The following is a 16308-nucleotide window of genomic DNA, read 5'->3' as shown; positions in this document are numbered from 1 at the left end:
GTAACTAGAATAGATAGGAAAAAATACAATCTCTCTCTACCGAGCAATGACAGCCGGTGGAATCCTTATTCCCCGATCGTAGCCAGCGATAACATAAATGATAGACAGGTAATGAAGTGTTCGTATCATTACAAGAACAATTACAAAAGTGCGTTATTGTTCATTTATTGCCTTACTTGGCATACAAAACTCGTTGGGTCTGTAATAAAATTAAAAAAGAAAAACTTTCTCACCAAGTTTGGAATCGTATATGATCACAGAAAATTTATACCTACTAATAGTCTGGTATCCGATAGGATATCAAGAAATCAAATAATGTCAGTCTTAAAACTTAAGAAATAAAGTTATTTATTGTTATTAATATTATTTGTATTCGCGAAATGAAACAGCATCAAAGGCTGTAATGTCGCTAACGGTCAATTTTACTTCAGACCCAGTTCACATGCAGCCGGTAAGGCATTGTGGACTCATTGTATTGTATTCCGGGACACCAGCGGCACCGCCTGTGGCGGCCTGATGGGTTGCCGTACCGAGACGGCCAACGAAGAATCGGCGACTATCGCCTCGTTTCCCGACTACCCCCCTTCTCTGCTTGGGTTCAGACCCCGGGAGGAGAACGGACGTCGGGTGAGAGACGTTCTTACTGATGGTAGGACCTCTTGTGAGTCCGCGCAGGTAGGTACCACCGCCCTGCCTATTTCTGCAGTGAAGCAGAAACGCGTTTCGGTTTGAAGGGTAGGGCAGCCGTTGTAACTATAATGGGATCTTAGAACTTGTATCTCAAGGTGGGTGGCGCATTTACATTGTAGATGTCTATGGGCTCCAGTAACCACTTAGCACCAGGTGGGCCGTGAACTCGTCCACCCATCTAAGCAATAAAAAAAAGAGTACAAGAGGAGTCTTTTGGTGGGTAGGGCTCTAATACATCCTTGGACCTGCGGTTAGTTCCCAACGTCTGTAGACCGCCATGCCCCAAATACGCCGTGCACTCCTAAGCGCAGAAACCTCGTATGAGGTTCGGCCCACCGATATGGAAAAATAGGCATTCTGGACTGGTTTTCCCAGCCTCGCCGCGGACAGCTTTACTATTTGTTCGTTTTATAAAAACTAATCTAAACAAAAACCACAGTACAATGAATACTGATGATTACTGCCGGAAGAAAAATTCTAACGTCGACATGAGTAGACCACTATTCTTAGGTTCCTTCATTCTATGCATTTCCTACGACGAGTCTAAAACACTTAAAATGACCTTTTGGTTGGGGCGGAATAATGCAATAGCCGCAGTGGAACGATCAGTTATCATATATTTTATTCGGTTCTCCCAGGTTTACTTGCGTTTTTGATTTCATTTTATTAGGTATCTCTGACGTTCCGAAGGCTTTACAGTTTTCGTGATCACCACCGATTGGCTGCGGAGTACCATATGAGACATTATTTATGTTGATAGCTTCAAGACGTTGTTTCCTACGTACTCAATACAAGACAAAGCATAAAAATGCACATGGCAATATATCGTGCTAAAGTATCAAACATTTAACCCCAAAACAAATGAAGATAAGGACGGCAATAAAACAGACACTGTTTCTGTATAAATCCGAGCTACTGAATTTACTTTCATTACAACTGTACAACACACGAACCATGTTTCGGATCCTGATGCTCAGTTGTGTCCTGACGTTAATGTTGGTTGAAGCTAATAGAGGTGAGTCGTTTGTGTATTTGCTTTCCTGTGGATGTGTTTTTGTAAAATTACTTTAGGTTGGCTCTGTATAGTGTGTTGGTGTAAGAAGGGCCCGATATCGCGGTTCCAATCCTTGCCCGCCCAGCAGCTTACCGTCGAGATGATATCAGCTGTCAGCAAACTCCCCTTCTCCCAGTTGAGCACACGAATTTTCCCATCTACTTCCGTGGAAGTGGAAAGGCCTGTAGGTGGTAGCCTGGAATACAAATGCCTCTAGGAAAAGCATCTATAAACTAGGATTGTCTCCTATGTTAGGTCCAGTTGCGGAAACAGATACACGCAAAAGAAACCAGTGCATCCAAAGCCGAGACTTCCCAAAACCTCAGTAAAGATACTTATTCCGACTGCACATTAAGCAGGGTACCCAGGCTGTTTATTTGTACTTTGAATAGTGGTGGTAATGGTGTTACAAGTATAAGGCTCAAACCGATAATCAATAAGTCCAACAGCACCAAGTATCCTTAGATAAGTAAAACGCGCTTTCTCTTTCAGACTTATTAGAAGCTAAGAAACGTTTAGATGCTGCCAACAATCGAATAACCGGAGAATTTCTATATGTATGTATTTTATTTTACCCAAACATCATTCCGGCCCCTAAATATATCTATTTAATATTTTAAATTGTAAGCCATTCTTCATCGAGTGCTGTTATTGTTACAATGGCCCTTGTCATCTGCGCAAAATGATTACACAATTTGGTGCAAGTTCATCTGCAGCCGTAAATTAATAATTCGATGTGAATGGCGCAATTGTCAAATTACACCTTCAATAAACATACAAATATTTTCTCAAAATATTCTATTCGAAATGGCCACCTTTGGCTTTTATACAGGCTTTTAATCTGTTTGGCCACGAATTTATGGTAATACGCACTGTTTCTAAGAGTAATTTTGCCACTATTTGCTCCAAATATTTTTAAGAGATCCAATGTTGCCGTCTACTCTTAATAAGCTACGTAGCGATTTGGCATGAATTTTACGGCCGGCTGGTACTTTAGTAGCTTAATAGCTATATTCTATTTGACTAGTTAGTTAGTTACGTTTAGAAAAATGATCAAGGGCATCCTCCACTTTATTAATAGGTAGGTTAATGTAATTGTTTAATGTATTATATTGTGAATAAATTTTTTTCCTTACATTATTCGTTAGATTACTTTTTGTTATTGTGTTGTTTTGTCATAATTGTAAGGAACATTGTTATACAAATTCAGCACTATATGTCTTGTTTTGTCGTGCGCACATAACTTATGTTGCAAGCCAGATTTTGTTTCTTTTTATTTGTGTTTTTTATGTATCTTCAGTTTGTGATGTGTATTGTGAGCCTAATAAAATAAATAAATAAATAAACTAGTTTCTTCTGTTTTTTAGCAAGGTGCAAAAAGAAACCCTGGAGAAATCTATACGTCTGCACTATATCCTATTTTGGTAGCTGCGGGACAGCTCGCATTATTCTGCAAGGAGACAACGTGTGATCATCTACTTAACTTCCTAAATTTGAAAGACAAAGCAGAGGTATTCATAATTATAAAAAATTAATTTAATGTTGATTAGGTATGCCTTAGGATCGATATATCAAGTTACCATTATTTTTTAGATTCTCGCGCTTTTTCCTACAATAAGGAGGATATTTTTCGACGAACCCCTAATCGGTTTGCCGTCACTGAATTTAAATGTCTACGCTGATGAGGACAACAAGTTCTGTAAGGCGTTCACTCAATCCTACTACAAGACCTTCGGTGGTAAGACCAGGCTTGTGGACTACAGTGACCCGGTGGGAGCGGCTAAAGAGATTAATAATGAGGTTTGAGATTTAATAATTCATCTTCAAATAGAAAATTTAGACTACGGTGGAGTGATACGTTCTGTTGGCACAGTTCAGCTGAACGTAACGGTAGACAACATAGAATAGACGATATACGGTCAAACTTGAAAGGCGCTAACGATATTTACGAGGTAATCTTACATACATACAAGTTTCGAATAACAACATCCAAACAGTGGGTCTACTAAGCAACAAAACCAGCTCTGAGAAAGGTATATATGCAGTTTGGGCCAAACACATAAAGGTTGGTCCAAACTGCCTATATTTCCACAGCATAACAGTAGCGTTTTAGGTTGATGAGAAATAGCCATGAACATAACCACATAATATTGGAGCATACGAAATAGTATTCGGGTGAAGGATGACCGACTCACGCTGAATCTGATTTAGCGGGGTGTTACGCGTGTTAGACTTGGCGCCGTCTTCTAGGCTAGCTTCAGATAGCATGCCGACCACGATGCGCGTTGGCCTTAGCCTCCCCGCGCACTAGACAGCCTGGATCTCTTGGCTGCGGCAGCCAATACAACGTGCCTGTTGCACGGCAGCCCATCGGCTGTACGCAGCCTGAGCTAGTGTTGGCGAATGTATGTGGCTGCTGTCAGTCCCCGCGCACTTGCTGTAGCAACCAATGCATATTCGTTTTGCCAAATATTAGTTATATGACACAGCATGCTTGTACAATCTCTTGTATTTAAAAAAAACCGGTCTGGATATGTATGAACATCTTAAAAAATAGTTGTAGAATAAACATTTGAAGTGCCGTTCTAGAAAAAGAGGATGAATCCAGTGTCTTTTTTTTATTTGCGTTTTTTACGAGATAATGCCCAAATCGTTCAACGAAAAGATAATAAATGGGCGTCGATTGGCTTATATAACTGGCTATTCAAATACTTCGTTGCCGCAGCCTGACTGCTCAGCCTAGTGCGCGGGGAGCCTTAGGCACCACGGTTCACCGTCCAGGTTAGGGAGGTAGTTGACGAGGAGAAACACGCCTCGTGCGAAACGCTTCGCCTTCTCCAAAATGCTCTAATGAGTGCTGCGGGTTGTTGAACCACAGGCAGTTTTAGTCGGTTCAGCTCCGACGTGATTCGACTATCGTCGTTAAAAATTGAAACAATGATTTTTGTATTCAAATTATATTATTTCTATGTCACTATATCGGACTACTATGTATTTATATTATTTAAAAAAAATATCTTTATAGGTAAAAGAGGAAGGCTCAGGAAGCTTCAAGAGTTTAATTTCTAGTAAGATGATAAAGGAAGGAGCCGGTCTCAATTTCGTAAGCACCTACGAGCAGACTGTGAGTAATTGGTGTCTGAATTTTTTAAACTTTCACCTGTTCTGCGTAGATATGTATGTTATTGAAGTTGGAAATTGAATCTTATTACAGATCATATACGATGATCAATTTATATTCAAGAAAAACGTAACGATAAAATTCAAATCCGGTCGCAAGGTGACCAACGTCCCGGGAATCGCCGGGGAAGGTATCGTGAAATATACCGACCTAAAAGATTTTGATGCCAAGGTAAATATGACAATTGTGATACCTGACAAGTAAAACTCTTCGCAAATCACTCAATTATCACAAGCTATCTTGACTATGACCAACAGAAATAAAACAGCCTCGTTTATAAAGGTACCTACCTATAAAGACAAATATCCAAAACGTTCCAAGATTGGTTTTTTTTTAATCTACGGTGTTCCGATTTGCTGATGTAAAACAAGCCAGGGAACAATGAATAAATTTGTATAATTACCTACTGTTCTTGGGAAATATTGTGAATTGACGTGGGTAGTAGTGGCCAACTGGCCCTGAATCTACGAATCCTAAACCGCCAGGCGTTGCAGTTTGAAGGGCGAGCCGGTGTTATGCAATTAAATTGGCTGACAATTACTTTGACGAACTCGATGGTGCAGTAGTTAGCGCTCGTAATTGCTGCATCAAGGGTCGTGGGTTCGATCTCCATATTGAGCAAAAGCTCGTGTGATGAATAGGTTTGCTTGTTCTTAGATTGGGTGTTTATTAAAGTGAAACTTTTATTACATCATCTCAAACTTTTTCGCCTGTGTGTTGCATGTCGCGTGACGGTCGGCCGCGGAGTAGGTATAAAGTATAAAGAAAGGCGCTCATCAGAGCAGCCAAGGCCAATATAGCGGCGCCTATAGTTCGCAGCAACTGACCGTGTAGTGTGTATACTATTACTCACTTGTGCCAGTGCTCCACGCTAGTTTGTTTGTTTTTGTCAGTGTTTAATGTAAATGTTGTTTATCAGAGTTAAATGTCTATAATGTGAAAAAAAGTTTCACTTTTACCGTGGTTTCATAAAACTACAGAATCCTTTTTTATCTATATATGTATATAATAATATGTAAACGAATGTAAGTATGTATTTCATACGGGTCGGATGACTTGTTCCCAGTTACTATTATCATATAAATTGAGACTTCAATCTCAGATCATAAGGTGGGAAGGTAGGTGGGACTCACGTTGTTATCTGTCATGTCTATACACTCTTAACATGAAGTGGTATATGCGATATTCTGCGCATCTAGAATAAAGATAATAGATTCCTAATCTGAATGACGTCATGAGTACATAACAATATTATTGTTCTAGAGCTATGAACTGGTTGGCGAAGGTGGATTATGTTCATATCTCATACTTGTTCCGAACAAACCCGATGGACTTCTTGGATTATTGAATAAATTACGTAGTCCTACAGCTTTTGGAGATATTCTTGAACGCGGAGAAGAAGTTTGTGCAAAAATATCGATCTTATACAGAGACTTAATCGCTAAGGTTGATTTAGGAAAATCTGCCCGAGAGGTAAGTAACGACAAGTGTTTTTTTATTACATTTGTTAGTAATTGCTCCGGTGAGTTGCTGCACTGGACTCGTCTCCCCTGCATGGGAGAGGTGGCGCCATGACCTCGTCGTAAAAATAGGAAACTCGAACGTTGATGCTGACGACGGGTCGTGGAAGGCGATTCGCGACTTCTGCGAGTGCACTATCTCTATATTCTATTTCTCCATACTTTCCTCAGTCCGTCGATCGCCGACCTCGTGACAGCCACACGCCTTTTGATTTCGTCCACACATCCGCCATTCTTTGAGATTAAAGCCCCAAGGTATATGTAGGATTGTCTGTTGATGACAGTCATCACCTTGGTCTTACTGCGGTTAATCCTCAATCTAAACTCATGGCTCACACGTTCCATCCTCGACAGCAATTCCCCCAAGCATTGCGCATTAATTGTAAACAAACTTTTCTTATTACAGTGTGATATGCGATTTTTTTTAAAACATCACTAGTAAAACGCATCTTGGTCTAAGGAACCTTCATTACTTGCAGTCAAATTACTTGGAGGGTGCTTTCCAAGAGGGAGGTCTCCAGCTTCGAGGTGTAAGTCAAAATTGCAACAATACATACATCTCCTCGGTTCTACACGAGGTTTCCTTGAAATCAAGGTTTAGTAATGGATACAAAGGTGAGAAATTTACGTTTAAAAAACTTGCCAATCACTAGTGAGGCACATTCTGCCACCGGAGAGGTGCCCTACGGAATCTTAACGTGCAATTAACTATATTTAAGCAGTTGATTGTTTCAGTTTGGACGATAGTAAATTTATTTACCGAAATACCACCATTATTTACAAAGTTTTCTGAATGCTCTGGGCGTTACTTCGAACAAACATTTTAAAACCAATAATGTATTTTATAATCGTTCAAAACGTGGTATAATGTGATCCTTTAGTCATAATAAGGCACTAGATTGTTTCATTTAACTTTAAAATATTCGTCAGGGTCCTTAAGGGTCTTGTTTAAAATTCCGCGCTATTAGGTACAGCTGAACTGTAATTACGCAAATTATAATTTTGCGGGTTTGATTTTTATTACACGATGTTATTCCTTCGTCGTGGAAGTCAATCGTGAACATTTGTTAAGTACGTATTTCATTAGAAAAATTAGTACCCGCTTGCGGGATTCGAACACCGGTGCGCCGCTACATACAAATGCACCGGACGTCTTATCCTTTAGGCCACGATGACTTCAAAACGACTTGCGTTCATTGACATTACGTTTCCAAAGATATGTTTTCTGCCACCAACCATCTGGCTTTGGATTGACTTCCACGGTGAAGGAATACGGTGAAAAATCAAACCAAAACCAAAGCAAAAAAAATCCAGTAAATATGCAAATCATGAACTTCGCGGGTTGATTATCCTTATACGATGATATTCCCTCATTGCAGAAGTGATTCGCGAATATGCATCGGTACGTATTGTATTATAAAAATCAGTGCCTGCGTACAGCACGTGTATGCTTAGTGCGAGTTTTTAGTAACTTTTCGATCTCTCGATTTGTATGTAGTTGGAACAGCGCCCCTAGCGGCAAACATAGACAAACGTTCCAACTCCATTCAAATTTGAGTTAAGTTTTACGTGATTGAGAAAGTTAAAAAACTCGCACTAAGGACACTGAACATCGGCAAAGTCGCAGCACTCGATACAAGTACTGTACTGGATACAGATACCTCAAATCATTAGCCAGAAGGCACTCCCCTGTGAAGGTCACTATCTTTTGTTTCAGCTAGTAAATGTTCCGAATTCGACGTGGAACTCGTTACCAACCGTCCTCACTTGTACTTCGTGACGTATACTAAGAAGGTTAGCCCGATCCGCACGCCCGTAGTAGGGGTGGTCGTCGACCTAACTACCAACTAACTATTTTAATTGACGTCGCCGTGTTAAAGATTGAATAAATAATCATTTTTGAAGTAGATGTTTTTAATTATATTTCTTTATAGTGACATTGTACTTTTTGGAGATTTCGTCGCTGAAAATGAACGAATAACTTTGTAAAGTAAAGCATGAGACAATCGAAGTTCTAAATAGTTTTATATACAATCTAAGACTAAGGCTGTCTATGAACCGACAGTTTGCCGTGGATTATCCACAACAAGTTGCCCTGAATTTGTTGTTATCGATTCCGTGTTCGTAGTTCGACTTTTTTAACGTTCTCGATAGCGTAAAAGTTAACTCAAATTTGTATGGAGTTGGAACGTTTGCCTACGTTTGCCGCTAGGGGCGCTTATTCAACTGCATATAACTTTTACGCAATTGAGACCGTTAAAAACTCGTGCTAAGCACACTGGTGTGAGCTATCATCCTCACCTCACCCAGTACTAAAACAAACCATATTCCTTTGGCAAACGCACAATCTGAGTTATAGACCACAAATTATATTTCCATTAAAAATTTTTTTGAACGAGCTCATCGTGTGTTGGACAGTAGACCTAACAACGTCCGTGGTGTTTTGAAAGAGAAGGATGAGCCAATTTTTTACAAAGCTTTATTAGCATTTAACAGAGCTTAAAATACTGCCATCTATTGAAACATATCGTAACTAAATTTCGACGTAAATTGAAAACCCAAGTTCCGAGTTACATTTAGTACAAACAGATAGCACTAGGTGGCAGGTTAGTAAAAATATTATATTCAATGTTAAGCTGCATGTAATATAATGTAATGGCTAAATTCTCTGCAGATATTTTTATGTCGACAGGTGATCAAACATAGAAAGTAACTAATTAGTCTTTAAATTAACTAGATAACTAAAACCTGTTTAGTAAAAATTTTATTGGCCCGTAAATAGGCGATTAAATGTTTACAGTTTATGTGTTTTTAAGTACCGTATTTTAACATTAAATACTAATTCAGTTGGGTAGGTATTTAATTAGCTAGCTGAAAGTAAATAATTTAATACAAAATATTAAACAGAATACAAATGAGGTGAGTATCTGATTATTGAAGTTTTTTGCTACTCATCTAGAGCATCTATATGTTAATACGTGAAGCAAAAACTTTGTATCCCTTTTTACGAAAATTGCGCGGACGGAGGAGTATGAAATTTTTCACACTTATAGAGAATATAGAGAAGAAGTGCACAATGCTATTTTTTTTTTTAAATAATGCATAAAAGATACGCACCATGTATTTGACGCACACACGCATGCATACTATTTATTGTCAAACTTTTGTTCTTGACGTCTGTCTGTTGTCAAATTGAGATTAAATATTGTTTGTCTTTGTTAATATTTTTTATAATGTAGTCTTGGCGAAATTTGTGATTATAGAAGTATAAAATACAATCATAACAGTGTACAAACTTACAATTCCAATTAATTATAGTTGAATTTCGACTACTGCGGGACCTCTAGTTCATATTATTATCTATACTAATATATAAATACAGCGGCTTTTACGGATGCTCCATTATAATTACTGAACCATGGATCCGATTGACTTTAAACTTGGTATTCATGTAGAAAATAGATGAACTTAATGGATATACTAATATTTGTATGAGTGTTGGACTCCCTAATAATAATGACAATAAATAATAATGTTAATTTACCATGCCCACCGACGCGGATGGGTACAGTTAGTATTAGATATTATTATAATGTTTTATTATACATAATGATTAAGGCGTTCCAATGTATCCTGAGATGGATAGGCCGTATGTTTCTGTGGAATGAGGGGCTAAAAAAAAGCTACGAGGAAACTGATGAACATACCCATATCCATATGATTACGAGTAATTCCTCCTTTGACTACGTCGTGTCGGTTAAAATACTTGAGCCGTTAAAAGCGAGTTTGGAACTGATTACTACCCAACAAAGATCCCATCAAACCTTCGACGGGTTCGCATTTATTCATGAAAGCTCGAAGTTCGCAAGTTGTCGGCTCTGACGGCTCCGCCCGCCTCGCCACGCTGGACAACTTTTATTTTTCGCCCCGACGAGGTCTGACGAGGAATTGAAAATGTTTTGACTGATTGCTTTTTTGTTAAAAGGGTTTTTCGGGGAACTTTATCGAAGTTTCTCTTCTTGACTTATTGTTATTGTTGACTTCGGTCTTAACTTTGACCGTCGGATAGATAGCTTGTTAGTTACATGGCATTAAACTACCAGAAATAGTTTAACTATAATAGTTATATGCTAAGCTCTATCTCAATACTTCACGAATTATATATTGTTGAAATCAATTATTCTCATAAAAGAATATTTACCGGTCGATAGAGATATAAAAGAGGTGCCGACCAGTGACAGCGTACACCGCGTCCAATAAACCTTGATATCACATTTATAGTACCGATCATAAAATCGTCACAGGCAATCTCTTAGTTCTCAATAGATTCAATTTCAAAATGATTCGGGAGATTGATAGTGTCGGAAGTGTATCGAATGTCATGTTAGATCCGACACTCTCGAGGGAAGTGTCGTCGTCGTCCCCAGAGCTGGATTGAAATTTGACAGTTGACGAGCGACGGGAAACGAAAACGTCGGAGCTGAGTAGTCTATGGGGTTGGTAATTAGGGCGCTTAGATCGTGTAGTATTAGGGTTGGAATAAACAAACAATTTAGCAAAGTTAGGTATTTTTTTGCGGACTGGGCGCGTTTGCGTTATGGAATAGAGTGGAAATGGGTGGCATAGTGGTTTCACAAAGGTCAATGGTCATCAACACTGTGCCACAGAAATAGGTACGATTTTACGTATCCGTGCAGGCTCAATACACAATACCTAAAAATATAATTGTAACTGCTACAGAGAATTAAATAAATGGTGCGTCTACAACTTGGTACATGTGAAATAAGTGAAACTTTTTATACCCTGAGTAGTATTGTGGTTTTCTTCATTTTTAGGTAGCGCTGTGTACAAGTGAAACGACCTAGCTCACTTTTTCCTTTCCCTCTCTGCACGGTCGAGTGGTTCACGAGACGCTCTGTCTACTTTCTCACTCTCGCACGTCCTAAATTGTATCTTTTCTCTCTAGCCGTAAAGAATCTATCGCAAGTAAAATTTTACTCTCAACGCGCTTAAAAAAGTTTCTCTTCAAAAATTACCCAGGCGAATGACAGTTTAATTTATTAGATAAACATTTGCGTAAATTTGTCCGGTACACCTCTGTCTGCTCTACAACGCTACATCTACTATTCGCAGTCAGAGCGTTACAAAACACGTCATATAAATAATTCAGGAGTTCGCTTTACCGCGTCACGACCCTGTACACGTTTGTTATGCATACGTTTTAAATTGACGTTTGAGTGGTGTCAATATTGTCGATACTGGATTTAGTTTATTCACAGGCAGACAGGCGGCCGGTTTGAGACGTGGGGTAATTTATAATGATTGGCACTGAAGTCATAACAAATCAGTACCGCTTCTCAGCGGTGAATTCGAGTATTCTAATTATCATTTAGATATAGTACGCGTTCCTAAACTTCTAAAACGACAGACGCACTGTTGCATTGTCTTGCACCTATATCGCCCTTCAGACCGGAGCGGGAGAATGCTTCACGGGAGAGAATGCACTCGGTTTTACGGGAGACGCCTGTTAGACGGTGGCTAGGGCATGACAGTTCGCAACAAGCTCGGGACAGCATTTCAGGGGGATAGGTTGATTACTAATATCAGGACACTGACTCCGTTGCGACAGCCATTGTACCATTTCGATGGAGACTTCACTGTTAAATTGTAGGGTAGGCTGTTGTGTCTGTGGCGTCTTAAAATCAAAGATAACAAATAACGGGATGGGATGATAAGCTTTGTCCATTAGCTGATTATCAAACAGTGCTTATTGTAGTGGCAGCCATAAAAATAAAAGAAATACTATAAACATTTGAACCGCGGTTGCGGCATTTCAAGATAAGTTTGCACGTTCATAAGTTCAGAGCATCGGTGTCGGTCCACCCAGCAATAGCGCTCGCTCGGTGGAAGATCTCCCCTTCATCGTTTTTCCAAAGCCAACTTGTTTGTTCCCTGTTCTGTTCTCCTCAGAATTCCGTGGACCGCGCACCGTACCAACGTCTCGATCCTGAAAGAGCTCAACATCAAGGAGAGACTATCTGTCTACAGTCCAAATACGAATCCTCAAGTTCTTTGGGCACATCACTCGTAATGAGGACTCCATTGAGCGGCTGGTGGTGCAAGGGAAAGTCGAGGACAAAAGATCTCGCGGACGATCTCCAACACGATGGACCGACCTCATAAAATCTGTGACTCAGTTCAACATAAACGATTGCTTTCACTCTGCGAAACACCGTGCCACATGGCGTCGCATCGCGAGAGCATCGGTATCGCAGGATCCGACTGACGCATGACCACGATCACTCTGTCAAGAGTGTACAAATAGGAAAGACTTGTTTGTTTGCAAGTAAAATCTCACTACACTTGAAAATCATTCGTAATGAAATCAACGCGATAAAAAATTGTTGAATTGTAACAGGATCAAGAATTTTTTATTAAAAAACGTACAAAATCATTAATTCACGTTCGAGCGTGTGAGTTGTTACGCGTCGAGCAAAAATAAAATTTTGTAGCGAAGCTCACGTAATTGGTTTGATTAAAAAGTTGGTGACGAGATTCGGCGTAGCGAGACCGCACGCCGGACAGGACTAAATGGGCTCACTATAAAAGTTTAAAACCTGCGAAATGTTAATTTGATAAGGGCTTTTGAGGACGCAAAATGTTCGTCCAGCTTTTGTTTTTTTTATTGAAGGTAGACAGATGATGCTCACACGTGCTTGGTATTTGATGGTTATTGGAGACCACAAACATTAAGCATTGAACGCTGCCACCGACCAATTACGTTATCTAATTTGCCATTTGATAATTTTACACCTTAGAAAATTAAATACTACGCTGAGGAAATTGCGTGATTAAAATTTGCAATTTCAGGGGTAATAATAATTAGTGAACCTTAATCAATAAGTTAGAGCTGCCGCATCCGAATGTGTAACTGCTTCGCGACAGAAATAGGCCAGATACATCCGGTACTCCCTAAGGTACTTCCTAACTATAGAGGTTGTACAACGAGCCGCCAACGATAATTATTTTTACACGCTTTATATTAGCTTCACTTGTTTGTATGTTTGTAACTGACTCCTTTAGACGCGATTTTGACCCACTTTAAACGGCCAGATTTCATTCAAACTTTGTATATTTATCGAGGACCAATGACAATACACTAATTTGATAAGATTATTCCATTATTCAATTTGCAAAATAAGATTTTTGCCAATATATATAATTTTTATCTATAGTCGATAAGGCAGGAATTGATGTTAAAGTACTTAATAGTTTTATAAATACGCTTTTATAGAAAATTTAACTAAAAAATTAAAAATAAATAATAGTTAAAAAAAACTAAAATACAGGCTGTACATACAGTTGAATTTTATATAAACCATGTTTTTTTTGTTTTTTTTTAACTATTATTTTTTTTTATTTTTTTTTAAATACTTAAAAATGAGATCTAGAACTCATATCTAAAGGTCGGTGGGGGTATTTACGTTGCTAATCTCCGTCTGTGTCTATTACGTCGTTGTTTCATAGCCACTCAAAACCAGTTAGGCCATGGGCTCGTTAAACTACCCATCATAAAAAAAATCATTAAAACAAAAATTAGCTTTTATAACAAGTTTATTACTTTACCGGTGACCTCTTAGCCCGTCTACAGTTAGGCGGTTACCGAAGCCCGTAAGCTTCACAAGCATCGTCTTTAAGCTCAATTACATATCATTCGGTGCAAGGGATGTCCCACCCTTCAAGTTAAAGCGAACATACCATAACTCTCATCTGAAAGTTCAAATAGTATTTTTTTCAGTTTTGGCGAGTCGCTCAAATAATTAAAGCTACTTTTATATTATATTACTTCCGATGTTTCAATTTTGGTCCGTGACCGCGTACATTGAAAATAATAGTTTAATTATAAAGTACAAGTAATTATCTCTAAATTAGATTCATTTCAAATTTCATCAATACCCATGATTCATAGCAGTACAATGTCAACCAACCGAGCTTTAGTAGGCAGTAGCCATCCGGGTGGCTGCTTCCCTGGCATTGCTAACATTCATGACTGACGTATACTCGTTGTAATGGCGACAAAAGAACACGATCTATTCAAAGAAATTGTGATTTTTTTCATTCAAAACGCAAAGAAAACAGGCAACTCACATTTAAAACCTATTTAAGGTCGCAACACACTTCCGAGATCAATGGAAATCGTTAATTAAAGGCAAGTAAGAGTGATCAGCGCCACAACGAGGTGCGTCCGTCTTCCGACCCTCACAACACGATAAAGGTCTGAAACCCTTGAGTTTTTATCTTCGGACAGCATTAAAATGCAAAACGTGTCCCGACCAAACGTACTACAGCCAAAAATTTGGGATACCACAACCGGCTTCAAAGGAATTCGACCTTTAAACTCGAGCCAAATCGACTATTATGGCGTGCATTTATAATTTCTAAGGATCGTTCGGTCGCACAAATATGAATAGAACCCCCTTTTCCGTACTCGTTAGAGAATGCCTCTGAATCAATTGACCCTCAGTTTCGTGGTGGATCTCCTTTGATGTATTCGCGGGACAAAAACGTGTAATAAATTTAATATTTTTTTTCATTAAATTTCAGTAATAAGGGAATATTGAAGCACCCCATTCGATAAATCTATTTAGTAATCTGTATTTAGATACAGAGCAAAAAAAACATGTTTTTTATTTTTATTTTTTATTGCCCTTGTAGGCAGACGAGCATACGGCCCACCTGATGGTGAGTGGTTACCGTCGTCATGGACTTCAGCAATGCCAGGGGCAGAGCCAAGCCACTGCCTACCGATAAAAAATACTTAAATATATTTTTTACCATCGTGGTCACCGTACCTAGAAGTTCCATTTGTCAACTACGTAATTAGGGAAATCTTTAAAAGATAATGAAAAGGTACGGGTATGCGACTCCGTTGTACTTATACTATTACCATGTGTAGTTATCCTCCGGTAGTGGTAAATAACTTTACCTTATTTTACAAAGAAAACATGCATTTCGGTTTGAAATTTAGATTATTTCGCATTACACCGTGTAGCGGTTGCTACGTATTCGTTCTGTGAAAACCTGAATTGCTCTAGCAATATTTTTCAGGATAAGCTTATATATGTATAAGTTCCGAACAATACCATTTTCTAACATTCTGGAAAATATAATTTCCTTTCGTATTATTAGTCCGTTATGGTACCACGAACTTTCTAATCAGGTACTACCCAATGAACTGCAAGTGGAGTTCTTCTAATTTTGCATACGCCCAAACACAATCTATATTTCCTCAAGCGTCTGCTTCTTCATAAGTTTCCTCCAAACTCTACTATGTTATTTCCTTAGGTGATCTATTGAAGCACCACATGATGTGAGGAATGTTTTGTAAAATAATCCGTAGATATTTGAAGTCGGAACACGTCTTCATAACAGCAATACGATAAGATAACTACCATTGACTTCTTAGATACGGCACTCTTGGTGCTGATGCAGGCTACTAGTCCCAACGCTAGTAGCAACTAGAGTACAGGTCCCCATATTTACTAAACTTGTTGAAGAGCTCCTCATGATACCCCTTTTGTTCATTCCGTTGAGTTACGGATCTTATCAATGCTTTGGTGGCCTTATCTTCTATACGAGTAGTTACTACGAAAATGGAATTTTTAAGTTCAACCTTTGATACTCAACGACTTTAAGCTTGTATTATAAGAAACTAGCCGTACTCGCCCGCTTCGCTGGGCGTTTAAAATTAACATTAATATTTATTGTCATTATTATTAGGGAGTTCAACACTCATATAAATATTAGCCTATCCATTAAGTACATGTATTTTCTACATGGATACCAAGTTTCAAGTCAATCGG

At 38.8% G+C, this 16308-nt stretch overlaps 2 protein-coding genes across 2 annotated transcripts in view; one reads left to right on the top strand and one right to left on the bottom strand.

Annotated features, from left to right (window-relative positions):
* The window catches only part of LOC114241187 (uncharacterized), a 476778-nt gene that overhangs the window by 105377 nt on the left and 355093 nt on the right, over positions 1-16308 (bottom strand). The gene's annotated exons all lie outside the window — the stretch shown is intronic.
* serpin-15 (serine protease inhibitor 15) lies at positions 858-10531 on the top strand. The gene is made up of 9 exons (XM_089740144.1): positions 858-1705; positions 2237-2301; positions 3112-3255; positions 3338-3544; positions 4770-4868; positions 4959-5096; positions 6189-6398; positions 6925-7060; positions 8163-10531. The coding sequence occupies exons 1-9, from the start codon at positions 1552-1554 to the stop codon at positions 8294-8296; spliced, it is 1287 nt and encodes a 428-aa protein (XP_089596270.1). The 5' UTR covers positions 858-1551; the 3' UTR covers positions 8297-10531.

Source organism: Bombyx mandarina, chromosome 03, assembly GCF_030267445.1.
Source record: "Bombyx mandarina strain Sakado chromosome 03, ASM3026744v2".
Lineage (NCBI taxonomy): Eukaryota > Metazoa > Arthropoda > Insecta > Lepidoptera > Bombycidae > Bombyx > Bombyx mandarina.
Note: the sequence above shows the minus strand (reverse complement) of the source record. Positions and strands in the feature narration are given on the sequence as shown.